This window comes from Coregonus lavaretus (assembly GCF_964263955.1).
Source record: "Coregonus lavaretus genome assembly, chromosome: 20".
Classification (NCBI taxonomy): domain Eukaryota; kingdom Metazoa; phylum Chordata; class Actinopteri; order Salmoniformes; family Salmonidae; genus Coregonus; species Coregonus lavaretus.
This window is the reverse complement of record NC_140007.1, coordinates 16,130,845-16,156,728: the sequence shown is the minus strand read 5'-3', so window position 1 is coordinate 16,156,728 and position 25,884 is coordinate 16,130,845. Positions and strand designations below refer to the sequence as shown.

The following is a 25,884-nucleotide window of genomic DNA, read 5'->3' as shown; positions in this document are numbered from 1 at the left end:
CTATTACAGTGACTCATTCATGAGGACAGGGCCATTAACAACTGACATATGGCACGGCACACTTCAAAGGAACACACACGCAGACACACTCACACAGAGATAAGGCTGGCATAAGGCTTACCTGTACATTTGAGCAGGGCCAGAAGCAGCTGGTTCTTCCCATCTACAGAAAAATTAGGATTTTATTACTTAAGTGATACGCGTGTTTCTGCTGTAGCTATGTGATTGTGTGTGATGGCTGTGTTACATGTGTGCTTATGGTGTGTGTGTGTTTTCTACTGACCGTCCACAAATCTCTGTAGGCTCTCCACCAGTGTCTTGATGGAGCTGGGCAGGTTCCAAGGGTCCTCCTGGATGTTCTTGTGGATGATGTAGCGACAGCGTACTGTCCAGTCCTCAGTGTGGCGGAACTCTGCTCAGAAAACATGGGGTGTCAATTAATTTGTCAATTAATTAGCAATATAAATGCTAGGAGAATTCTTCAGTATAACACCATTTCACATCTATACACACATATCTATTCACACATACACATTCTCATTTCTCAGTGATACCCTGACATGTCTCTCTCTCTAAACAAACATGCACTCAGACATATCTTACACACTCACACACACTAAACGTAGTGGGTACCTGGCTGAGTGTGGTCGGGGTGAAAGTGCTTGGTTTCCTCGCAGGCCTTGGTCATGACGGGCCCTTTGAGCAGGCTATTAATGGAGTCCACCTGCAGATGACAGTCACAACCAGTCAGACACATAGGCTGGCCTCAGTCTCTCAACATCAACAACAACAACAACAGGAAACTGGGGCCCAGGAAATCGACGGGAGCCAAAATGGTAGTGTCCCTCTGGGAATATGGGAGAGGTCAAAGGGCATGAGATGTGTAAGAGGAGATGCAAGGAAGATGACAAAGAGAGGAGAGATTGCAAAACAAGGTAATGCACTACAGATGATTACTACTACTGATTACTATCAACATGATCTGTGCCAAATGTTTCTGAGGGCTAATGGAAAACGTGTGTGTGTGAGAGAGAGAGAACGTCTGTGTGAGATAATGTGTGTGTGAGAGAGAACATCTGTGTAAGAGTGTGTGTGTGTGTATGCATGTGCGCGCGTATGCATGTGCGCGCATGTGTGTGTATGATTTTAGTGCCGAGCAGTGTTTACAATACACACAACACTGTATTAACCATGGCATGGCATACAAAAACAGAGTGAGATGTGGGTTGGCAAAGCCATTGAAGCTGATTGCACAGAGGACAGTGGTAAAGATGGTGCACCTGGTTGAAAAGGTGCTCCAGACAGCCATGCAGCTTGTCCTGCTTGTCTGAGGGAATCCTCATGTCACAGGGCAGCTCATCACCTGAGAAAGAAATAAATTCTGAACATTTTCCCACATAAGGCAAACCAATGCATCCTTAATGCTAGAGGGGTATGAACATCTTAGTCTACATTAACTGTTTCTTACCTGAACCCATCTCGTCACTCCCCAGGTAAGAGCTGTTGCTACGCACACTTGTGTATGACAGGACGGAATCCCTGTTACTGTTACATTCACTGCAACACAGACAGGAGTTTATACAGACAGAGACAGAGAGAGAGTCAGAAACAGTTGAATAACAAACCAGAGTTCATTCATTCCCTACAGAAAAAACACCAAGTCAAATGTGGAGTCTGTCTTGTAATTATCCAGTCAAATAATCCGACTGACTGTATGAAATATATAGTCAGATTGAGCAGTAATCAAATGCTTCAACTTACTTCATTGGCGGGACTAAAATGCATTCCACCGAGCTGTCGTAACGTGTGGCTACACCAATGTCCCAAACAAGAATTCAATTAATAAATACCAGGTAAGTTGAAGCTAAATGATATTCAAACATTAAAAGGAGATGCCTCCACCACCCCAAAGATATATTTATTTTAGTTCGAAAAATATATACAGTATATTTCGAAATTTGTTTCCATTTGTTGTCAGTGGCTAGTTTAACAAAACCAAAGTGTGGATTGCTGTCACTCCTTGTCCTTATGGTAAGGAAACAAATGTACATTCGCTGAACTACCCCATTAATGCTCAAGATTTATTCTCTTCCAATTATCCCTACATTTTCAATGCATTTTAATAGCCAGATATGCATCTCATCTTGCCTAAAATGCCTTTGGATGGCTTTTTATGGCTTCGTTGGATATTTTCAAATGGAAGGTCTTAAAAAGATGATTAGTGTGAGCGCAGAAAAGATTTACTGGGTGCAAATTGCAGATTACACACCTACTCTTGTGAATGTTTTCTGTGTGCGTCGTGGCATTATCATGTAAATGCTGAATCATACGAGTTTAAGGAGCCAGAAGTAGCATTGTCATCCCGTTAAAACAATCGCTTTGTTTTGCTTTGCTATAATCATCCAGCTTGGCAACAAACTGGTCCACAATGTGAACTGGAAGCCACAGGAATCAACTCCAGCATAGTGCAGGTATGGGCAACCCGCGGTCCACCCCCCTTTTGAAGGCCCTCAGATCAATTTCCACAAAACAAAACTAATAATACTAATTTTTTCGGGGGAACTCAGTCGGGATCTCAACTTACTGTTGCAAGTTAGAATAATATAATGAATACACAAGGTGCAATTTTGAAATGTGGCTGTGTTTCTCTTGTTACAGTATTAAAGTCACTGATAGTCACTCAATTAGCCCATGTCCGCAATTTTTTTTGATTGTAAGAGTCTAGTGGACAGTTAACTAAACTTAGTAATCATGGTCGAGAGGCCCCCATTGATTTTGTTAGTCTCACTAAGATACACTACATATACAAAAGTACAGTGCATTCGGAAAGTATTCAGACGCCTTGACTTTTTCCACTTTGTTACGGTACAGCCTTATTCTAAAATTGATTAAATTGTTGCATTTTTCTTATCAATCTACACACAATACCCCATAATGACATTTTTGCAAATGTATTACAAATAGAAAAATCACATTTACATAATTATTCAGACCATTTACTCAGTACTTTGTTGAAGCACCTTTGGCAGCGATTACTGCCTCAAGTCTTCTTGGGTATGACGCTACAAGCTTGGCACACCTGTATTTGGAGAGTTTCTCCCATTCTTCACTGCAGATCCTCTCAAGCTCTGTCAGGTTGGATGGTGAGCATTGCTGCACAGCTATTTTCAGGTCTCTCCAGAGATGTTCGATCAGGTTCAAGTCCGGGCTCTGGCTGGGCCACTCAAGGGCATCCAGAGACTTGTCCCGAAGCCACTCCTGCATTGTCTTGGCTGTGTGCTTAGGGTCGTTGTCCTGTTGGAAGGTGAACCTTCACCCCAGTCTGAGGTCCTGAGCGCTCTGGAGCAGGTTTTCATCAAGTATCTCTCTGTACTTTGCTCCGTTCATCTTTCCATCGTCTCCCAGTCACTGAAAAACATCCTCATGATCCTCAGGCCTCGTGAAGCCACCACCATGCTTCACCGTAGGGATGGTATTGGCCAGGTGATGAGCGGTGCCTGGTTTTCTCCAGACATGATGCTTGGCCTTCAAGCCAAAGAGTTCAATCTTGGTTTCATCAGACCAGAGAATCTTGTTTCTCATGGGCTGAGAGTCCTTTAGGTGCCTTTTGGCAAACTCCAAGCGGGCTGTCATGTGCCTTTTACTGAAGAGTGGCTTCCCTCTGGCCACTCTACCATGGAGGCCAGATTGGTGGATTGCTGCAGAGATGGTTGTCCTTCTGGAAGGTTCTCCCATCTCCACAGAGGAACTCTGGATCTCTGTCAGAGTAACCATTGGCTTCTTGGTCACATCCCTGACCTAGGCCCTTCTCCCCCGATTGCTCAGTTTGGCCGGGCGGCCAGCTCTAGGAAGAGTCTTGGTGGTACAAAACTTCTTCCACTTAAGAATGATGGAGGCCACTATGTTCTTGGGAACCTTCAATGCTGCAGAAATTTTTTGGTACCCTTCCCAGATCTGTGCCGACACAATCCTGTCTCGGAGCTCTAAGGACAATTCCTTCGACCTCATGGCTTGGTTTTTGCTCTGACATGCACTGTCAACTGTGGGACCTTATATAGACAGGTGTGTGCCTTTCCGAATTGTGTCCAATCAATTGAATTTACCACAGGTGGACTTCAATCAAGTTATAAAAACATCTCAAGGATGATCAATGGAAACAGGAAGCACCCAAGCTCAATTTTGAGTCTCATAGCAAAGGATCTTTTTTGCTTTTTATAAATGTGCAAAAATATCTAAAAACCTGTTTTCACTTTGTCATTATGGGGTATTGTGTGTAGGTTGATGAGGGGAAACAATTATTGAATCCATTTTAGAATAAGGCTGTAACGTAACAAAATGTGGAAAAAGTGAAGGGGTCTGAATACCTTCCAAATGCACTGTATGTGGAAACCCCATAAAATTTGTGGATTCTGCTATTTCAGCCACTCCCGTTGCTGACGTGTATAAAATCGAGCACACGAGCTCACAGAACGGGACTGCCGAGTGCTGAAGCGCATAGCATGTAAAAATCGCCTGCCCTCGGTTGCAACACTCACTTCCGAGTTCCAAACTGCCTCTGGAAGCAACGTCAGCACAATAACTGTTCGTTGGAGCTTCATGAAATGGGTTTTCATGTCCGAGCAACCGCACACAAGCCTAAGATCACCATGCGCAATGCCAAACATTGGCTGAAGTAGTGTAAAGCTCGCCGCCATTGGACTCTGGAGCAGTGGAAACGTGTTCTCTGGAGTGATAAATCGCGCTTCACCATCTGGCAGTCCGACGGACTAATCTGGGTTTGGTGGATGCCAGGAGAACGCTACCTGCCCCAATGCATAGTACCAACTGTAAAGTTTGGTGGAGGAGGAATAATGGTCTGGGCCTGTTTTTCATGGTTCGGGCTAGGCCCCTTAGTTTCAGTGAAGGGAAATCTTAACGCTACAGCATACAATTACATTCTAGAAGATTCTGAGCTTCCAACTTTGTGGCAACAGTTTGGGGAAGGCCCTTTCCTGTTTCAGCATGAAAATGCCCCCGTGCACAAAGCAAGATCCATACAGAAATGGTTTGTCGAGATCGGTGTGGAAGAACTTGACTGGCCTGCACAGAGCCCTGACCTCAAACCCATCGCACACCTTTGGGATGAATTGAAATGCCGACAGCGAGCCAGGTATCTAGTGGAAAGCCTTCCCAGAAGAGTGGAGGCTGTTATAGCAGCAAAGAGGGGGGGGGACCAACTCCATATTATTGCCCATGATTTTGGAATGAGATGTTCAACGAGCAGGTGCCCACATACTTTTGGCCATGCAGTGTATCAAATTAAAACCCGCAAACATTTATCTCCACCCTATGGAAACGTTTGTAGAATTGCAGCAAACTTGCTTTAAGACTGCAACATTTTTTCTCTGGCCCATGGCAAAATGTGTAGAATTGCACGAAATGAACTCATAAATGGGATGCTGGATCATTCCCGACAAGCTGGGACTGAAGTGCCAACCTTTACGTAATACACCCAGGGCTTTGGCTTCAATTCTCTGCTCCAAGCACACGATCACACTCAGGCACTCACGCACGCACGCACGCTCACACAAGCTCTCCTGGGAGAGGGTTCTAAATTTAGTCTTATCTCGTGGCAGGTTTGGAGCGGCCCACCCTCACCAGATGTGACGAGACAGACTGTCTAAGAGACAAACAAACCAGACTGCTGGTGGGTGTACAATTAACTATTTTTCTTTCCTTTTTCAGTCTTTTTTTTTTTTCAGTCATTTGCTCATTCCTCTCCCTCTCCTTTCACTGTGGTGTCGCTCCCTCTATTTTCCTCTCCAAGACTCTCCCGAAGTCTTTTGCTGTTGACCGTCACCTTCCCCTATCCCTCATTCTTGGTGTTTGTCTGCCGGTCTGTCACCTATCGGTATGTCTTTCTCTTCAATCATCATGAACGTTATGCATTTATAAAGTGTTTCTCGCCCAGTCCAAAATCCCATTGGATGACCGGACAACTCACCCCATCCAGCATCAAACCTATAGCACCCTCTCCATGTGTTTCTACTAACATGCTAAATGCTAATTTTGTTGCCAGCCTCTTCCGCGATAGCCTGGGGACGTGGTTAGCACCCTATTCCCTATGTAGTGCACTACTTTTGGACAGACTCATATACACTAAGTGTACAGAACATTAGGAACACCTTCCTAATATTGAGTTGCACGCCTTTTGCCCTCAGAGCAACCTCAATTCATCGGGGCATGGACTCTACAAGGTGTCGAAAGCGTTCCATTTTGACTCAAATGCTTCCCACAGTTGTGTCAAGTTGGCTGGATGTCCTTTGGGTGGTGGACCATTCTTGATACAAACAGGAAACTGTTGAGCATGAAAAACCCAGCACCGTTGCAGTTCTTGACACACTCAAACCGGTGCGCCTGGCACCTACTACCATACCCCGTTTAAAGACACATATATTTTGTCTTGCCCATTCACCCTCTGAATGGCACATACACAATCCATGTCTCAAGGCTTAAAAAACCTGTCTCCTCCCCTTAATTAAAGTGGATTTAACAAGTGACATCAATAAGGGATCATAGCTTTCACCTGGATTCACCTGGTCAGTCTATGTCATGGAAAAAGTTCATAATGTTTTGTACACTCAGTGTAGTGCACTTCTTTTGGCCAGAGCCCATGAGGGTCTGGCCAAAAGTAGTGCACTGTATAGGGAATAGGGTGTCACTGCGGATGCAACCTGAGTGAGCTCACTAGGCCCTGTACTGTGGGTGGCTGTTGGCTAGAAGGAGTTGCGCTTGCTGCTCTAGTTGTAATGACAGACTGGGCAGAGAGAGAGAGAAGCGCAGGCTACTCATTTAGCCTCTATTACACACTGCACTCTCGCCAGGAGCTGACCACTGCCCTTAGTGGGTGGTAGTGGGCGGAGACCGTGGACCGGTGCCCGAATGACACTACCACCACTGCCAACAACCATCTGAATGAACTCAAGCTGGCGAGGAGGTAGCACAGTGACATCACCAAGACCACTGGACACATTTCATGTTTAGCTCCCCGATTTTATGTGATTCGACTCCCCACATCTGGAACCTATTGGGAGAGTCGAAGGGAACCCGATGCCGTCACAGTGAGAAACAACATTACAAATAGGGGGAGATCTTTGTTGTTGGTTTCACATGAAGCTGGCTCACGGAATTGGGAAACACCCATTTTCTTTACTGTACCTTAGGTTTTCTATGACCCTTTATTTTACCATGGTGAAATTGAGAGCACATTCTCATTTGCCAAAAATAGAGTAGAGGGTGAGCTGATCCTAGATCAGTGCCTAAGGGAAATGGAGTGGCATTGGAATGACGGCTCCTGTTGGGAGTTCACATTGGATGAGTGACACCTCTCCTCTGTCTTTCACCCACGAGGTAATTGCCCACCACAGATCTAGAATCAGATAATCCTACCCCCAATACTTACCTCAAACTTTACTGTGGATGAATAAATATCTAAACATGGTTACGGGTAACCTCCACCTCCACCTTTTAACCCATTGCACTACTTTTAGTATTATGGTGATTTGTATTGTATTATGTGCTTCTGCTTTGCTTGCCCTTGGGGGTTTTAGTCTGGGTATCTTTAAAGCACTTTGTGACAACTGCTGATGTAAAAAGGGCTCTATAATATACATTTGATTGATTAAAATACATTTGATTGGGAAGAAGCACCAATGTAAAATGTCCAAGACAGATTTCCTTTCGGGGACTGTAAAGTTAATCTTATCTCAACTCTCATCTTATCTTACCTGTAGGAGTCCCTGTAGCTCATGGTGTCGTGGCCTGAGTCCTCCTGGTCCTCCTCCGTCACCTTGAAGCAGACCCTCTTGATGCCCCCATGCTCAGCTTTTTCCTGGTCCCCCTCCTCAGGGGCCACGGAGGGGGGCTGGCTGGCCTCGTAGGCTGGGGGCTCGCTGCCCTGCGGCTGGGTGGGCTCCGTGATGGACGACAGGAGGCTGCAGTTATCGGCCATCGCATAGGAGGGGAAAACACATGAAAAGTAAGAGTAAGGGTAGAGGTTTTCTTATGTGACTCCTTTATCTGTCTTTTACACATGTGCGCCCAAACATGCAAGTGGACACACATACAGTATCTCACAAAAGTGAGTACACCCCTCACATTTTTGTAAATATTTGAGTATATCTTTTCATGTGACAACACAGAAGAAATGACACTTTGCTACAATGTAAAGTATTGAGTATACAGCTTGTATAACAGTGTAAATTTGCTGTCCCCTCAAAATAACTCAACACAGCCATTAATGTCTAAACCGCTGGCAACAAAAGTGAGTACACCCCTAAGTGAAAATGTCCAATTTGGTCCCAATTAGCCATTTCCCCTCCCCGGTGTCATGTGACTCATTAGTGTTACAAGGTCTCAGGTGTGAATGGGGAGCAGGTGTGTTAAATTTGGTGTCATCACTCCCTCATACTGGTCACTGGAAGTTTAACATGGCACCTCATGGCAAAGAACTCTGAGGATCTGAAAAAAAGATGGCTGTCGTCCCAGAAGGAAGCCTCTTCTAACGATGATGCACAAGAAAGCCCGCAAACAGTTTGCTGAAGACAAGCAGACTAAGGACATGGATTACTGGATCCATGTCCTGTGGTCTGATGAGACCAAGATAAACTTATTTGGTTCAGATGGTGTCAAGCGTGTGTGGCAGCAACCAGGTGAGGAGTACAAAGACAAGTGTGTCTTGCCTACAGTCAAGCATGGTGGTGGGAGTGTCATGGTCTGGGGCTGCATGAGTGCTGCCGGCACTGGGGAGCTACAGTTCATTGAGGGAACCATGAATGCCAACATGTACTGTGACATACTGAAGCAGAGCATGATCCCCTCCCTTCGGAGACTGGGCCACAGGGCAGTATTCCAACATGATAACAACCCCAAACACACCTCCAAGACGACCACTGCCTTGCTAAAGAAGCTGAGGGTAAAGGTGATGGACTGGCCAAGCATGTCTCCAGACCTAAACCCTATTGAGCATCTGTGGGGCATCCTCAAACGGAAGGTGGAGGAGTGCAAGGTCTCTAACATCCACCAACTCCGTGATGTTGTCATGGAGGAGTGGAAGAGGACTCCAGTGGCAATCTGTGAAGCTCTGGTGAACTCCATGCCCAAGAGGGTTAAGGCAATGCTGGAAAATGATGGTGGCCACACAAAATATTGACACTTTGGGCCCAATTTGGACATTTTCACTTAGGGGTGTACTCACTTTTGTTGCCAGCAGTTTAGACATTAATGGCTGTGTGTTGTGTTATTTTGAGGGGACAGCAAATTTACACTGTTATACAAGCTGTACACTCATTACTTTACATTGTAGCAAAGTGTCATTCCTTCAGTGTTGTCACATGAAAAGATATACTCAAATATTTACAAAAATGTGAGGGGTGTACTCACTTTTGTGAGATACTGTATATTGCTTTTATATGCGCGCACATATCTTTTACACACACAGTAGAGAAGGTTTTCCCTCCTTTCAATAGGGTTGTGGCTTCACGGCCTGTTCCTGTTAGCCCAGTCCATAAACCGTTTTGGACTGACGAATTCCCCTGTTTTCAAAGTATCCACATTGTTAAACAAGCAAAAAGGGCAGTCAGACAAAGGGGGTTTGGCGTGGGCCTCAGGAAGGCTGCCTGGGGACAATGGTTTCATAGTATATTGGACATCCAGCCTTCCATTTTCATGCAGAATAATAACAGAGATCTTTGGAGGAAAATGTAAACGAATAGACTACAGGAACTAAAAATAAACGACGGTGATATATAATTGGGCAATTCTAAAACCGCTACTTGTAATTGAGAGGACGAAATACGGACAGAACGCATGACTCATGTCTTTGTGGGTTCCTACATGTGTATTATTTGGGTACTCACACTATTGGGGTACTTTGGGTAAAGTTGAACAATTTTACATAAAAAAAAAATGTTTTAGTCATTTAGGAGACGCTCTTATCCAGAGCGACTTACAGTTAGTGAGTGCATACATTATTATTATTATTTTATTTTTTTCATACTGGCCCCCTGTGGGAATCGAACCCACAACCATGGTGTTGCAAACGCCATGCTCTACCAACTGAGCTACATCCCTGCCGGCCATTCCCTCCCCTACCCTGGACGACGCTGGGCCAATTGTGCGCCGCCTCATGGGTCTCCCGGTCGCGGCCTGCTACGACAGAGCCTGGATTCGAACCAGGATCTCTAGTGGCACAGCTAGCACCTGCGCCATTCGGCAGGATTGAACAATGAAATTCAACTATAGTAGTTATAGTACACTTCAACGCAGGTACTTAGCAATGATACTCATATACACAGTATATCAGGCCGCATTATATCGGTTCGCGGGCCGTGTCTGGCTCGCGGGCCACCAGTTTGAGATCCCTGACATAGGTACTTAGCGAGGATTTTCACATATCTGTACTTACACGTCTATCTGGGTGACGTACTGCCTCATCTCTCGGACAGCGACGTCCAGGCGGCTGTAGAGGCGGATGTATGCATCCTGGATCTCCATGTCCTCCTGTTTGAGCAGGAAGCTGAGGCCCTTCCCCCGGTGGGCCTGCTGCCTCCTGTCTGGAGTGCCCTCTCCAGAGCCCTCGATGTCCCACTCCCCCTCCTCTCCCAGACCGCTGCAGCTGTAGGACGGGGCGCCCATGCTTGTCACACAGTGCTGGGTGTGGGACATGGGGTTCAGGTTAGCTGTGGGGAGAGAGAAAATCAATAGATAAATAAATAGAGGTAAAGAAAAGGAAGTGAAAGAAGCTGTACTTCACATCATGTCAGAAAAGCAGAGGTAGAAATAGAGAGGAGGGAAGAAAGGGAAAGAGCGAGGAGAGACAATCAACTTTCACTTCCAGAGACCCAGATCTACACCAGATGTTCAGCCTTCATACACAATAACACTCTTGTGAATATACAGCCTATCATTTTGACTCAAACTGTGCTTTTATATAAAGGGCCTTTATACATATCGCTGTTCTATGTACATTCTACTGCCTTGCGAGTCATGAAGAAATGCCTAGAACATGACAAAAACACAGTACAAAATAGTTTTTGTTATTTGGTATTGTGGTCCAATTCAAAATTCTACGTCCTGATCGTGGAGCCTGAGGGTGTAATGTTAGCACATAATAGCATAGGCTACGATTAAGTCGAGGAGCTCCTATACTTTGTGCACATTCCAGCCCTGAGAACTCTATGAAGCTACTAAATGCACTAAAAAAGCAGACATTTTGCATCACCTCAGGAAACATTCCTCACAATTCCATGCATTTCTGACCGCAAAGCCAATGAAGCAGTCACTTTGGAGTCGTAAAAAACGGAATTGTTTAGCCTGGTAAAGAAACTTTACACTTGGTTGCTGGGGGAATTGCCAATGTCTTGGCGAGGCACAACTGTAGAGTAAATGTCAAATCATGCTGCGAGAGACAGAGGAGGGAGGCAGGTTGAAACAATGCTAACGGTTATCTCAGATGGCTGGCTGTCTGTTGCAGCTTCCTCCCCTGTCTTCCCCTGGCTGTCTGCGCGGCGGCAGGCCAAACGGCAGGCTACTGAAACCAGAGAGACTGACAAAACACAGACAGGAGGACCAGATGGGCCCATAGCGATACATATACACTGAGTATACCAAACATTAGGAACACCTTCCTAATATTGAGTTGCACCTCCCCCTTTTGCCCTCAGAACAGCCTCAATTCGTCGGGGCATGGACTCTACAAGGTGTCGAAAGCGTTCCACAGGGATGCTGGCCCATGTTGACTCCAATGCTTCCCACAGTTGTGTCAAGTTGGCTGGATGTCCTTTGGGTGGTGGACCATTCTTGATACACACGGGAACCTGTTGAACATGAAAAACCCAGCAGTGTTGCAGTTCTTGACACAAACCGGTGCACCTGGAACCTACTACCATACCCCGTTCAAAGGCACTTAAATCTTTTGTCCTGCCCATTCAACCTCTGAATGGCACACCTACACAATCAATGTCTCAATTGTCTCTAGGCTTAAAAATCCTTCTTTATCCTGTCTCCTCCCCTTCATCTACACTGAATGAAGTGGATTTAACAAGTGACATCAATAATGGATCATAGCTTTCACCTGGATTCACCTGGTCAGTCTATGTCATGGAAAGAGCAGGTGTTCTTAATGTTTTGTATACTCTGTGTATAATGTTCTATTTAATTCTGTGGATGGGCCAAGGGCTACACCTGTTAAGCTCTCTCTTTGCCCCTGCACCGAACAACCTCTACAGTAAAGTAATCTAATGATCACCTTCTTCCCATTTCCTCATCTCCCTCTTACTCTCTAGAGAATATCCCACCCTTGGTGCCTTGGAGGGCCCACTTCGATGACATCAATCATCACCCACAGAGAAGATGGTTACATGTGACGGCTTGGGGGGTGGAAGGAGGGTCGCCTGAGGCTAATAGAAGTTTTTAATGGGCGACCGATGGAGACGATTAGTGGTGGGATTACAACCACATTAGTGCTAATTTACTGTGGGAATTGTCACTATATGCGGCTAAAGGCTAACGAGGTTTGGTTCATCACGAGAGCTCAAAGTCATTTATACAGTGGGATTTAATTGGTCAAAGAGGGTAATTAGTTTAAATTATCTATTTGTTTGAAGCTTTAAAGTGGCTAATAGGCTAGCTGTGTAATGTTGTTAAGGGGATATTGGCCATTGTTGGCAAAACTCAACTGTGATTAGACTTAGGCATTGATACGACTCTCCAACTGGTCTCTATTGTCGTATTTGCGTGCTGTACTTTTCAATATGTAAGCAAAAAGGTATAAGCGTGTGTCAGTTCATGCATGCGTGTGCATGCTCGTGCATCTTATGAGTCCATGTGTCTACATGCACACACAGGCACGTCTGCTCGCCCCACCTTGGTCGGGGTCCAGGCCGAAGAAGGAGTTTTTGCGTCCAAAGCGGATGCTGAAGGCCCTGCCAGTCGCCGTGGTGGTCTTGGGGTAAGACACCTGCATCAGGTTGACGTGGCAGTTGGTGGGCACAAAGTCCATGCAGCCCAGTGGGTGAGGCCGCACACCCGCCTGCTTGAACGTGGGACATGCCTTGTTCCTCAGCTCCTGGGCAAACTGAAAACAGAAGAATGAAAATGGTACCTTCACCGCTATAACATAATGATGGTTCAATACTCACTGCTGATATGTGTGTGTTGTGTGTTTGAATGTGAGTGTGAGTGGGGTGTATTACCTTTCGATAGCTACTGAATTACTGAAGTGGGGGGGTTTGTGTGTGTGCATATGCTTGAGGAAGATTGGGAGAGAGTCTGAGTGTGCATTTACAAAACAGTTGAAGAAAGCGACAAGCAGTCTGTGTTTGTAGCTCTTCTTGCACTACATAAGGGGCTATGAGAGACAGAGGGATCCTGTAGTTCCTGTACCTGCTGGTAGCTGCTGATTCGTCGGCGGATGCTCTCCAGCTTGGTGTCACAGATGTTCCTAAACTCAAACTGAGGCATCGACACCACGCGGTCGCTCTGTGAGATCAGCTGGCTGCAGTTGCGCACAAAATGGCTGTCGTCACCGGCAAAGGCCTCCAGGATCTGACAGGTGAAAACTAATGTTTAAGTCACTTTGGATTCACGTCTTCAAGTTCAAGTTATTTGAAGTGATTTATGCAGGAATTGAACAGCATGTAACCTGGGAAGCATTCACTCCCATTGTTTTCTGTCATAAATGCTAATGTTAACGAGTCGTGGCTGTGGCTATGAATTGAAACCCATAGTACTAATGCTAGGAGAATACAACAACAATAGACATGCATTGTGGCCAACCTGCTCCAGCAGTAAACCACACACTGCTGCTAGCATGCTAATGCTAAGAGCAGTGTTAGCATGCTAATGCTAACAACAACAGACATGTACTGTACTTTGGCGGTGAGGCTGAAGCAGCCCTTGGGCTCCACCATCTTCTCCAGGACGTGGCTCTTGATGCCGGCCGTGCTGACGTACTCGTACACCACGCCATGCTCCAGGTGCACGTTGTCAACCATCATGCTCACCAGAGGCACAGAGTCATCAGACACGGACAGCCTGCTCAGGCTATAGTCTGGATGAGACACAAAATAGAGGACACTTGAGTACACACCTGTTGTTGGATAGATGGACAGAGACAAACCCACACATATGAACACACAAACACACAGTGAGGTAGTGCACACTACAGTACCTGTTCCATTCCTGGCATTCTCCTCCTCTGTATCAGAGCCGTTCTCTGCTGGGCAGGCCCTGAACGACCCCCTGTCCTCCTCAACATCCTCAAATGCCCGATACACCCACTGACACTTATAGGACACAGGGAGGGACACACTGGAGTCAAACATTGGTGTGTGTTTCTGTACATGCCATCATACAGTTTACATAAGTATTCACACCCGAGTCAATACTTTGTAGAAGCACATTTGGCGGCGAATACAGCTTTGAGTCGTCTTGGGTATGTCTGTATCAGCTTTGCACATCTAGATTTGGGGATTTTCTCCCATTCTTCCTTGCAGATTTTCTGAAGCTCTGTTAAGTTAGATGGGGAGTGGCAGTGAACAGCAATCTTCAAGTCTTTCCACGGATTTTCAATGGGATTCAAGTCTGGGCTTTGGCTGGGCCACTCAAGGACTTCCACATTCTTGTTCTGAAGCCATCCCAGCTTGCTTTGGCTGTATGCTTGGGGTCCTGTTGGAACGTAAATCTTCGCCCCCAGTCTAAGGTCGTTTGCACTCTGAAGCAGGTTCTTATCAAGGATTTGCCTGTATTTGGCTCCACTATTCATTGTTCTCTCTATCCTTACCAGTCTCCCAGTCCCTGCCGCTGAAAAGCATCCCCATAGCATGATGCTGCCACCACCATGCTTCACGGTAGGGATGGGGTTAGACTGGTGATGAGCTGGGCCTGGTTTTCTCCAGACATAGCGCTTTGCATTCAGGCCAAAGAGTTAACATTTTGTCTCATCAGACCACAGAATCTTTTGCTTATGCTCTCAGAATATTTCACTTGCATTTTTGCTAAATCCAGGCGTGCTGTCATGTGCCTTTTTCTCTGGAGTGGCTTCAGTCTGGCCACTCTCCCATAAAGCCCAGATTGGTGAAGTGCTGTAGAGATTGATGTCCTTCTGAAAGGTTCTCCCATCTCAGCCAAGGAACGCTGTAGTTCTGTCGGAGTGGTCATAGGGTTCTTGGTCACCTCCCTGACCAAGGTACTTATTGCCCAGTTGCTCAGTTTGGTCGGACAGCCAGCTCTAGGCAGTGTCTGCGTAGTGCCATATTTTTTCAATTTCCCAATGATGGAGACCACTGTGCTCTTGGAAACTTTTAACACTCTAGAAATTGTTTTATACTCTTCCCCAGATAGATGCCTCATCCCAATTCTACCTTGGAGCTCTACGGACAGTTCCTTGGACTTCATGGTATAGTTTCTGCTCTTACATGCACTATCAACTGTGGGACCTTATAAAGACAGGTGTGCTTCTTTCTAAATCATGTCCAAACAATTGAATTGGCCACAGGTGGACTCCAATAAAGTTGTCGTGACATCTCAAGGATGATCAAAGGAAATTGGATGCACCTGAGCTCAATTTGGAGTGTCATAGCAAAGGTGTGCGAATACTTATGTAAATTGGATCATTCTTATTTCATTTTCAATAAATGTGCTAAAATTTCAAAGAAATATATGTTTTCACTTTCCCATTATGGGGTATTGTGTGTAGATGGGTGAGAAAAAACAAATATTTAATCAATTTTGAATTCAGGCTGTAACAACAAAATGTGGAATAAGTCAAGGGGTATGAATACTTTCTGAAGGGAAAAAAGTATTTCATCCCCTGCTGATTTTGTACGTTTGCCCACTGACAAAGAAATGATCAGTCTATAATTTTAATGGTAGGTTTATTTGAACAGTGAGAGACAGAATAACAACAACAAAATCCAGAAGAACGCATGTCAAAAATGTTATAAATTGATTTGCATTTTAATGAGGGAAATAAGTATTTGACCCCCTCTCAATCAGGAAGATTTCTGGCTCCCAGGTGTCTTTTATACAGGTAACGAGCTGAGATTAGGAGCACACTCTTAAAGGGAGTGCTCCTAATCTCAGTTTATTACCTGTATAAAATACACCTGTCCACAGAAGCAATCAATCAATCAGATTCCAAACTCTCCACCATGGCCAAGACCAAAGAGCTCTCCAAGGATGTCAGGGACAAGATTGTAGACCTACACAAGGCTGGAATGGGCTACAAGACCATCGCCAAGCAGCTTGGTGAGAAGGTGACAACAGTTGGTGCGATTATTCGCAAATGGAAGAAAAACAAAAGAACTGTCAATCTCTCTCGGCCTGGGGCTCCATGCAAGATCTCACCTCGTGGAGTTGCAATGATCATGAGAACGGTGAGGAATCAGCCCAGAACTACACGGGAGGATCTTGTCAATGATCTCAAGGCAGCTGGGACCATAGTCACCAAGAAAACAATTGGTAACAGACTACGCCGTGAAGGACTGAAATCCTGCAGCGCCCACAAGGTCCCCTGCTCAAGAAAGCACATATACATGCCCGTCTGAAGTTTGCCATTGAACATCTGAATGATTCAGAGGAGAACTGGGTGAAAGTGTTGTGGTCAGATGAGACCAAAATCGAGCTCTTTGGCATCAACTCAACTCGCCGTGTTTGGAGGAGGAGGAATGCTGCCTATGACCCCAAGAACACCAACCCCACCGTCAAACATGGAGGTGGAAACATTATGCTTTGGGGGTGTTTTTCTGCTAAGGGGACAGGACAACTTCACCGCATCAAAGGGACAATGGACGGGGCCATGTACCGTCAAATATTGGGTGAGAACCTCCTTCCCTATGCCAGGGCATTGAAAATTGGTCGTGAATGGGTATTCCAGCATGACAATGACCCAAAACACACGGCCAAGGCAACAAAGGAGTGGCTCAAGAAGAAGCACATTAAGGTCCTGGAGTGGCCTAGCCAGTCTCCAGACCTTAATCCCATAGAAAATCTGTGGAGGGAGCTGAAGGTTCGAGTTGCCAAATGTCAGCCTCGAAACCTTAATGACTTGGATAAGATCTGCAAAGACGAGTGGGACAAAATCCCTCCTGAGATGTGTGCAAACCTGGTGGCCAACTACAAGAAATGTCTGACCTTTGTGATTGCCAACAAGGGTTTTGCCACCAAGTACTAAGTCATGTTTTGCAGAGGGGTCAAATACTTATTTCCCTCATTAAAATGCAAATCAATTTATAACATTTTTGACATGCGTTTTTCTGGATTTTTTTGTTGTTATTCTGTCTCTCACGGTTCAAATAAACCTACCATTAAAATTATAGACTGATCATTTCTTTGTCAGTGGGCAAACATACAAAATCAGCAGGGGATCAAATACTTTTCCCCCATACTGTATATGCATATTTTCTCATGGAACATGGCACTGGTACAGGAAACACACTGGCAATCAACCAGCTGTGTGAATGAACAAACAGAGACGTTAAGACATGGTCCAAACAGAGCAGCTCTGAGGAGACTTGACTGGGCAAGAGCTGAGGGGATTGGACAAGGAAATCCATGGTAAACATCAACAGAGCAGGGAATTGGACAGGAGGAGGGGAGCGAGAGTAAATATCAACACATCACCTAATAAAAAAGCACCACAGTACATCCTGCAGGGTCCCAAGCTGGATAAAGCCAAAATACCGAATTTGACACAGTAGGAAAATAAAAACAAGGGGGGAAAGGAGGTCTACTGGCAGTTCACTGTAAATGGTAGAATACTTAAATTGAGGATGAGGAAGAACCCTAGTTGTGACACAACAAATAAAAATACAACCTTGCATGTGACACTATAGAAGGGAACACACTAGTTTGATGGAAAAACATATTGACACTGGCAGAAAAGTAGCAATGCCTCTTTTTAATGCCACATTAGGCTATGTCAGTCTTCTCCAATCCAATCCTGACACTTAGACACTTGATTCAACTCATCATCAAGCCTTTGATAAGTGGAATCAGGTGTGCTAGTGCCAGTGGTGTAAAGTACTTAAGTAAAAATACTTTAAAAAGTTCCAATTAAGTATTTTTTTAGGATATCTGAACTTTAATATTTATATTTTTGACAACTTTTACTTTTACTTCACTACATTCCTTAAGAAAATATTGTACTTTTTACTCCATACATTTTCCTTGACACCCAAAAGTACTCATTACATTTTGAATGCTTAGCAGGACAGGAAAATAGTCCAATTCACGCACTTATCAACCGAACATCCCTGGTCATCCCTACTGCCTCTGATCTGGCGGACTCACTAAACACACATGCTTTGTTTGTAAATTATGTCTGAATGTTGAAGTGTGCCCCTGGCTTTCCGTCAATTTATAAAACAAGAAAATGGTGCCATCTGGTTTGCTTAATATAAGGAATTTGAAATGATTTATACTTTTACTTTTACTTTTGATACTTAAGTATATTTTTGTAATTACATTTACTTTTGATACTTAAGTATATTTTAAACCAAATACTTTTAGACTTTTACTCAAGTAGAATTTTACTGATTGACTTTTACTTGAGTCATTTTCTATTAAGGTAGCTTTACTTTTACTCAAGTATGACAGTTGGGTACTTTTTCCACTTAGGTAAAAACAAAACAATTTGCACACCTTTGGGTCCCCAGGACCAGGATTGGGAAAGATTGGGCCATGCCATTGTGGTTGAATCTCACCATCTCCGAACATGTATGTTTCCCTAACATTACGCATACAGTATTAAACCAATGGAAGTGCCAGGATGGTGCAGACTGTCTCTCACCATGTCGGGGTGTTCCTGCTGGTCGTGGTGGGAGGTGGTGAAGTGCTCCAGGACCTCCTGGTAGTCGCTGAGGTTCATGCTGTTGCCGTTCACCTTCAGGATACACTGACCTGGCTGGAGGCCCGCTGCCGCCGCCTCTGACCCTGAAATCACAAGGGGTCACACAAGGGTCAGAGATCACATTTAGATATGCCTCAGGGTTGTCATTGTAACCGCAATGATGTCATACTGTACTTGCAGAGTTTTTTATTCACCCCCCCCCCCAAAGAAATTGTTATAATATACTGTAAGTATTTTTTTTATCTAGTCCTTCATGTAAATATGTATTTTATTCAACGTAACCTTTATTCAATTAGGACATCCCATTGAAAATATGAATCTGTTCATTAGAGAAGACCTATCCAAGGCCATCATCCTCAAATAAATAGATATGCACACATGAAGACATACATGGGTATAATAATTTGGTCTTCAAATAACTCCTGGTAACACTTTAGCTGTGCACTAAATTAAGAACAGATCTTCCTGTCCCATTTTAAAATACCAGGCCTAGCATCACTTTCCATGTCATCCACCTCACACAAAGCACGCAATGCCATAACTTCAGTTTAGCAGCAACCCCCTCCCAGCCGTCAAGCAGGGCCCTGATTTAGGAGAAGAGAGAGTGCCTGGAGAGTCTGACATCATTCAGAGACAACTCATATGGGCCGGTAGGAACCCCACATTCCGCAGCCTGTGCGTGTGTGTTTGTGTGCATTTGTGCGTCGGAGAGAGTGAAGCCAGGTCACAGTGTGTGTGAGCTCCCTCAGACATAATAAAAAAGAGGCGACTCTCCGGGTCATGACTCCTTCTCCATGGATGCTACAGAAAGGAGTCGGCCATTTTCTCCTACCTCCTCTTCCAGCTGTTTTACACATTTGGACCAATCCCTCGCTCACAACTCAACAGTGGTAAATCTTCTTCTTTCGCTTCTTCTTTTTATATGATATAAACATCTGCCTAGCAGGCAGCGTACCGGGGGAATGTGGCCCAGGTGGTTTTATTAACAAAGACAAGTTAAGTTCTGTGTGTGTAGTGGGAGCACCGTCTTTTAGGATTTAAACTTTGAACACTAGTGGACATGTGGTCCTAAAAAGCAGAGCCTCAGTAAAAGGGAACTGAAGCTGACAGGTGCATGGCTGGCAGGTAACTTTAGAGAGCGCCAATCAAAGCGGTTGTTACTCACCTTTCCTTACTGCATGCACATGAGGTGGGGCGGAGCCACAGAGTTTGAAGGACAGGGCATCTGGAGTGTCTGGAATCTTCACAATCCTAAATCAACAAGAGAGTGAATCAGACTGGCCAAACCCTGAGCCTGTGTGTCTAGTTAAGCGCACGTGTGTGTGAAATTAAATAGTGTGTGTGCATCTGTATACGCGTGTGTTCATGTGTGCATGCTTGTCCTGCTATACTGTAACTCACTCCTTGGCCTTGGTGTTGACCAGCAAGCGTAGGGAGCGGCGGATGCAGAAGGCCTGATTGATCATGGTCTCCACCTCCTGGAAGGGCCTGAGGAACACCAGGTCCTCGTTGATGGTGAAAATCTTCCTGCCTGCCTGCAGCCCCGCCATCTGGAGGGGAGGACGGAGAGGAAACAACACCGGTGGAGCGTCATAGGTTGTCTCATCATTTCATGCTACATCAGTGGCTATTTTGTTTTCAGATGTAAAATTGTTTGTGAACAATTTGACCAGACTTCACTTATAAAACCTGGTTAAATAATGGGAAAAGCATTAAAATAAAATCTGAATTATTTAAAAAACGCTAATGAAGAAGGGAAGATCTGACCGCCATTTGCGGGGCATTAATGCATATTGAACTGTGATGGGTTGCTTGCATGTTTCTGATCATGTCAGAAGAGTAATGCAGCCTCTATATCCTCTCTGGCTAGCCCAGGACCCAGGGACCAGATCCGCTTGGCTTTGGTTGCCTGGGGTGTTGGCTTTGGAGGACAGACCAGATTAGGGACAGACAAGCACAGTGGCCCTCTGAGTATATGTGTGTGTGTCCATGTTTGGTATTCTCCCCCTGACCCTCCTGGAGTCCCTGGCTCTCCCAGGGTTTTTCACTGGGCCCTGTGAATCAGCTGAGCCTCATTCACAATGCTGGCACACACAACACACACACACAGGCTCTGTGTCAGCCAGGACCTAACTAAACTGCCACTGTCTGGAGCGGAGAAGGCGAGGCGATAGAGGGGGATGAGGAGTGAGATGGAGGGGACAGGGAACAAGGGAGGGGAGAAAGAGAGTAGGGGACACAGAGGAAGTGTGAGAGGTAGGGTTTAGGGTACAGCTGTAGGACATAAGGCGGGAGGAGTGAGATAGAGTGGGCAGGGAACGAGGGAGGGGAGTGAGACCGTAAGGGACACTGAGGGACAGTTAGGGAAGGAGTGCAGTAAGGCTGTGTTACTCAATCCCTTCCCTCAGGAATCCCCAGTCGTTGTTCCATCCCAACACTAGTTCCTCTGATTCAACCAATCAACAATATACCAAGACCCTGATTAGTTGAGTCAGAAGAGAGGAGAGAAAGAGAGTTGAGATAGAAGGCTGTCCTCCCATGAGGCTGCAGACAGAAAGACAGATAGAAACGTGTGCAGGCGCGTACATACACACACGTAAGCACACATGCACACAGAGCTGGGATGTCGTGTTGTGGCGTGTGGTGTCATTGAGGAGAATGTGAGAAGGCATGTCTAATCTAATACGGCTGATCTGATCCCCACACTGAGAATAGAGCCCCTGAGGAGAGGGACAGGCAGAGTGACACCACCACCACTGCCTGAATCACTGGGACTAATGGGCTCTGTCAGTGAGTAGGAATAAGCACAAGAAGTGTGTGTGTGTTGTCTATGTGTGTGTGTGTGTGTGTGTGTGTGTGTGTGTGTGTGTGTGTGTGTGTAGACTCCTCACCTCGGCGTGAGAGCCCCTGGTGACAGACTTCACCACGATGGCCTTGTTCTTCTCCTCGATCTCAAAGCCATAGTCTTCTTCCTCAGGGTGGATCTATGGGGAGAAAAACAAACAATACAACCAAGGAGCTTAGAAGGCATTGATTGACATTGATTAATTCATTAATCCACTGCATAAGATGAAGGAACCAACAAAATCCAGATATTTTCTCAGGCAATCACCGCGCGGTCAATGACAAACGAATGACACAATGGCAATGATAGACTTGGGTCAAATGCGTACGTCAAATGTGGATTTATTTGGGACTATTCCATTACCGGGCACTAACGCGAGCATCGCCAATCGCACGGTGGGGGTTATCTTCCTGCTGCAGAGTTGTGATAAGATGGCTATCGCTAACGCCCGTCTGAGGAGACTGCTAAAAGGAGAAAGGCTAAACAATGGGCTCTGCAGCGTCAAGGAGCTGTGTGTGTGTGTGTGTGTGCGTGCGTCGGTCTATCACTGCAGTCATGGCTGTAGGGACTGGGAAGGATTAGCATTTGAGCTAATCATCAGGGATGGGGCGTCTCCGAGCAAAATAAAAATGTCTACTTCCTTGTTCGTTCTCCTAAAGAAACGCTAGAGAAAGCTAATGCTCTTATGTTAGCTGGACACAATGTAGCTCGATGTAGCTCCCAGTTTCCCGCCCTTTTCTGAGGGGGGTTCGACCTTTACTCTCATTCTTCTAGCACCTGTTGGTGAATGTCACGGCGGAGAGTCGCGCAGTGTTGATGCATCGATCAAGAGAGAGAGAGAGAGAGACAGAGTGCGCGAGAGGAAGGGATCGAGAGAGAGAAAGAGTGTGAGAGAGACAGAAAGTTAGATGAAGAGATAGAGAAAGAAATATAGAAAAAGAAAGAGAGAGAGGGAGAGAGAGAAAGTGAGAAGGAGAGAGCGTGAGAGGGAGGGAGGGAGGGAGAGAGTGGAGAGGGAGAGAGAGAATATGAGGAGAGACACCGCAGAGACACCGCCATGTTGCTTTCCGCCGTGGACCCTACTTTTCAAGTAATGAGACAGCTTTTCTTCAGAGTGCTTGGGGGGTCACTTTATGGCAACAAACATGTCCAATCAAGGGTGAGATGGTTAAAGGTCAGAGAGACATTTCTGGCAGGCCTTTGGAGAGCTTCGTAATTAGCCTCTTCACACATGGTAGGGGGGTAAATCAAGTCTAACTGCAGCTCACGCATGGAAGCATGTACGTGATGGTTCCTCTCAAGGAACATATTTTTCAAATTACCCCAGAGGAGAAAAAAAAGTATCCACAATGTCCTCCTATGCATTTCAACCGAACTCATGACCATTTGTGGGTGTCGATACGTGATATTCCTTACATATTGTAGATTATATTTATATTTTAGCCTTTCAGCGTTTTAATGGAATAAATGTTAGTGATTGTTCAGTTTGACTATGAGCAAACCATCTGATGAGCCATCAAAGCAACTGATCTCATCAGTTTAAAATTGTTCTTCCTGATGCTCGCCTCTTATGAGACCTCCACACACACACACACACACACACACACACACACACACACACACACACACACACACACACACACACACACACACACACACACACACACACACACACACACACACGATTTCTAAAAGACAACGACCATTAATATGCTGTTGGATCAGAAGGACTTCAAAGCCCTGTCTCGTCTTCAAAGGCGTAAGGAGGAGATGTTTTGAGCTGCAACAGACACAGGGGATGAGACGTCTTCAAATGCTCTCTGGTACCCACATCCAGATGTGGTTCACGTCATCACACGTACGCACAGGCCTTGCGGAGTGGAGGACAGGACATGGCTGTTTCCAATCATGCCCAGACCTCTGGGAAAGTAAAAAACCTATTCCTCTAAATAACACTGCGTGGTAGCTTATTGGTACAGCAGCGGACAAACCATGCAATGAATTACTGACAAATAACTATGTCTAGTGCTGTCATGATCATACACAGGTGCATGTGTTCATTTATGTGTGAGTGTGTGTTCATGCCTGTGTTTACTTACGTTCATGCGTGTGTGTGTACTGTAAATGTTCATGCATGTAAGTGGGTGTGTGTGTTCGTGTGTGTGTGTGTTTGTGTGTGTACATGCGTGTATGTGTGTGTATACGTTCATGTGTGTGTGTAATCACGCTCACCACCAGGGACTTGGCCAGGATGTTCTCAATGAGCTTGAAGTCGTTGCGCAGCAGCTGCTTGCTCTTGGAGCTCGTGCCTTCCATCTCCTCGTCGGCGTAGAAACGGAAGAACTGCGACTCGTCTTTGAACTCGCTCTTCTCCAGGACTGTGAGAAAGAAAGGAAAAGGAGAAGAGATAAGTGGTGAGCTGAAGAGAAATGTGGGTCACTGCAGCTTTAAGCAAAGTCTGCGTCTGAAAAGGAATGGCATCCTATTCCCTATGTAGTGCATTACCACTGGTCAAAAGTAGGGCAATATATGATACACCCTTAGTCACCCACTTGGACATTCATTCACTGTCAAATGACCAGCTGCTAATTCAAAACAGGTTGGGGTGAAAGACTTGCTTTAAAGTTGCAGTGTGTGTGTCATATAATTTCCTAGGCTATACCAAGGAAATGCCAGTGGAAACAGTACCGTCAATTAGTGAAAAATTGCTTCCCCAATCGGCTCTGTTGTTCCCTTCACTCAGGTAACATGTCTGTGTGCCTGTGCGTGTCTGTATCGAGCCAGCAGCGGCCGATGGTGGCTGTGACAGGTGTCAGTCTGTCTACCTGTCTGTCTGCCTGTCTCTCTGTCAGAGTGAAGGGTTGTAAAGAACAGTGGTATCTGGGGTAAAGGTACCCAGCTGTATGGGAGACCATCTGGTCGGCCAAGTGGAACAAAATCAGTCAAATGGATCTGTGCTACACACACACACACAATCTGGCACTATGCCAAAACAATTAAGCATAGGGGGCATTTCCTATCGGTCAGACGGTGAATCCTTTGAATACCTTTAATACCAGCTATTCAAGTTGTCAAGAAACTCCCAACACACACATTCCCAATCCACAGTGAGAGACGCACATACACTTACACTGACGCTAAACTGGTGTGCCATTGAAATTGGCGACTGCTGTTATGAGTGTGAGTGTGCAGTAAATTGGGGAACTGAATACCCCAGGAAAGCTCTGAACCCTTGCATAGCATCTGTTACTTACTGCAGTGTTCCCCTGCTATTACATAAAGTAGACAATGTTGAATGTTGTATGAAGCTTTGCAGGGCACTTGCGACCCGCCTAAGATTAAATATCTAGGAGAAACACTGTGTTGCTTGTTGTACAGTGCTGCGAGGGGGAGAGCGAGAGAGAGAGAGAGCGAGAGATAGGAGAGAAAGGAGAAAGATACAGGGACTGAGAGCATGTATACGAGAGAAATATAGAGGGAGATAGAAAGAATACAGACATACTGACTAAAGCTGGAGTGTGTGAAGGGATAGCTGAGGTCAGGTGAGAAGAGACATGCTATGCACTCAGCAGGCAGAGAAGAGACGTGTGAACTTGAAAAGGAGAACTAGCCAGCAGATGGCATCCGGGGGTGTGTGTGTGTGTCAATACTGTATTAGTGTGAGTGTGTGTGTGTGAGATTGTGTGTGTGTGTGTATATGTGTCTACTATAAGTGTTTGTGTATATGTGTAGGACGTGTAGTAGATTGGGCTGGTTTGAGGGCGTTCTAAGTTCACAAGGATATAGCTAGCAAGCTAGGGAAAGTCTAGCCTAGTTAAATCAGAATGATCCCTGCACTCACTATTGTTTCACTGGTGAGCAGAATATTCAGTCTGGTTTAACCAGGTTAAGGAAGACCTTTAAGAGTGTTCCATTGTTCAATGCTGCCACGCAGACTGTGAATGTGGAAATGCCAAGGGTTCAGGGAACACTGCAAATACTGTTGATGTTGACAACAGAGTGTGGTCTGATTGTGGTATATGGTCATCTGACTTGAGTCCATTGTACGGATGTGGGAAAATCTTCTACGTGTACTGACTGACTGGCATAAATTTGGCAAGTCCTAACTTCCACTTTGGTTGAATTTTCACTTCATCAATGCATGATTAAG

The 25,884-nt window shown here is 45.4% G+C and overlaps 1 protein-coding gene across 1 annotated transcript in view; it reads right to left on the bottom strand.

Annotated features, from left to right (window-relative positions):
* LOC311147993 (phosphatidylinositol 3,4,5-trisphosphate-dependent Rac exchanger 1 protein-like) overlaps positions 1-25,884 on the bottom strand; it is a 115,490-nt gene that overhangs the window by 10,046 nt on the left and 79,560 nt on the right. Inside the window, exons 16-31 of the mRNA XM_084184865.1 lie at positions 23,967-24,112; positions 21,781-21,873; positions 20,291-20,439; positions 20,055-20,140; positions 18,830-18,972; positions 14,210-14,324; positions 13,911-14,089; positions 13,423-13,584; positions 12,904-13,114; positions 10,445-10,718; positions 7,767-7,973; positions 1,469-1,557; positions 1,281-1,363; positions 634-724; positions 284-412; positions 122-163 (exon numbers count right to left, since the gene is read on the bottom strand). Of these exons, the coding sequence (XP_084040991.1) occupies positions 122-163; positions 284-412; positions 634-724; positions 1,281-1,363; positions 1,469-1,557; positions 7,767-7,973; positions 10,445-10,718; positions 12,904-13,114; positions 13,423-13,584; positions 13,911-14,089; positions 14,210-14,324; positions 18,830-18,972; positions 20,055-20,140; positions 20,291-20,439; positions 21,781-21,873; positions 23,967-24,112 (2,199 nt within the window). The remainder of the gene's footprint in view (positions 1-121; positions 164-283; positions 413-633; positions 725-1,280; positions 1,364-1,468; positions 1,558-7,766; positions 7,974-10,444; positions 10,719-12,903; positions 13,115-13,422; positions 13,585-13,910; positions 14,090-14,209; positions 14,325-18,829; positions 18,973-20,054; positions 20,141-20,290; positions 20,440-21,780; positions 21,874-23,966; positions 24,113-25,884) is intronic.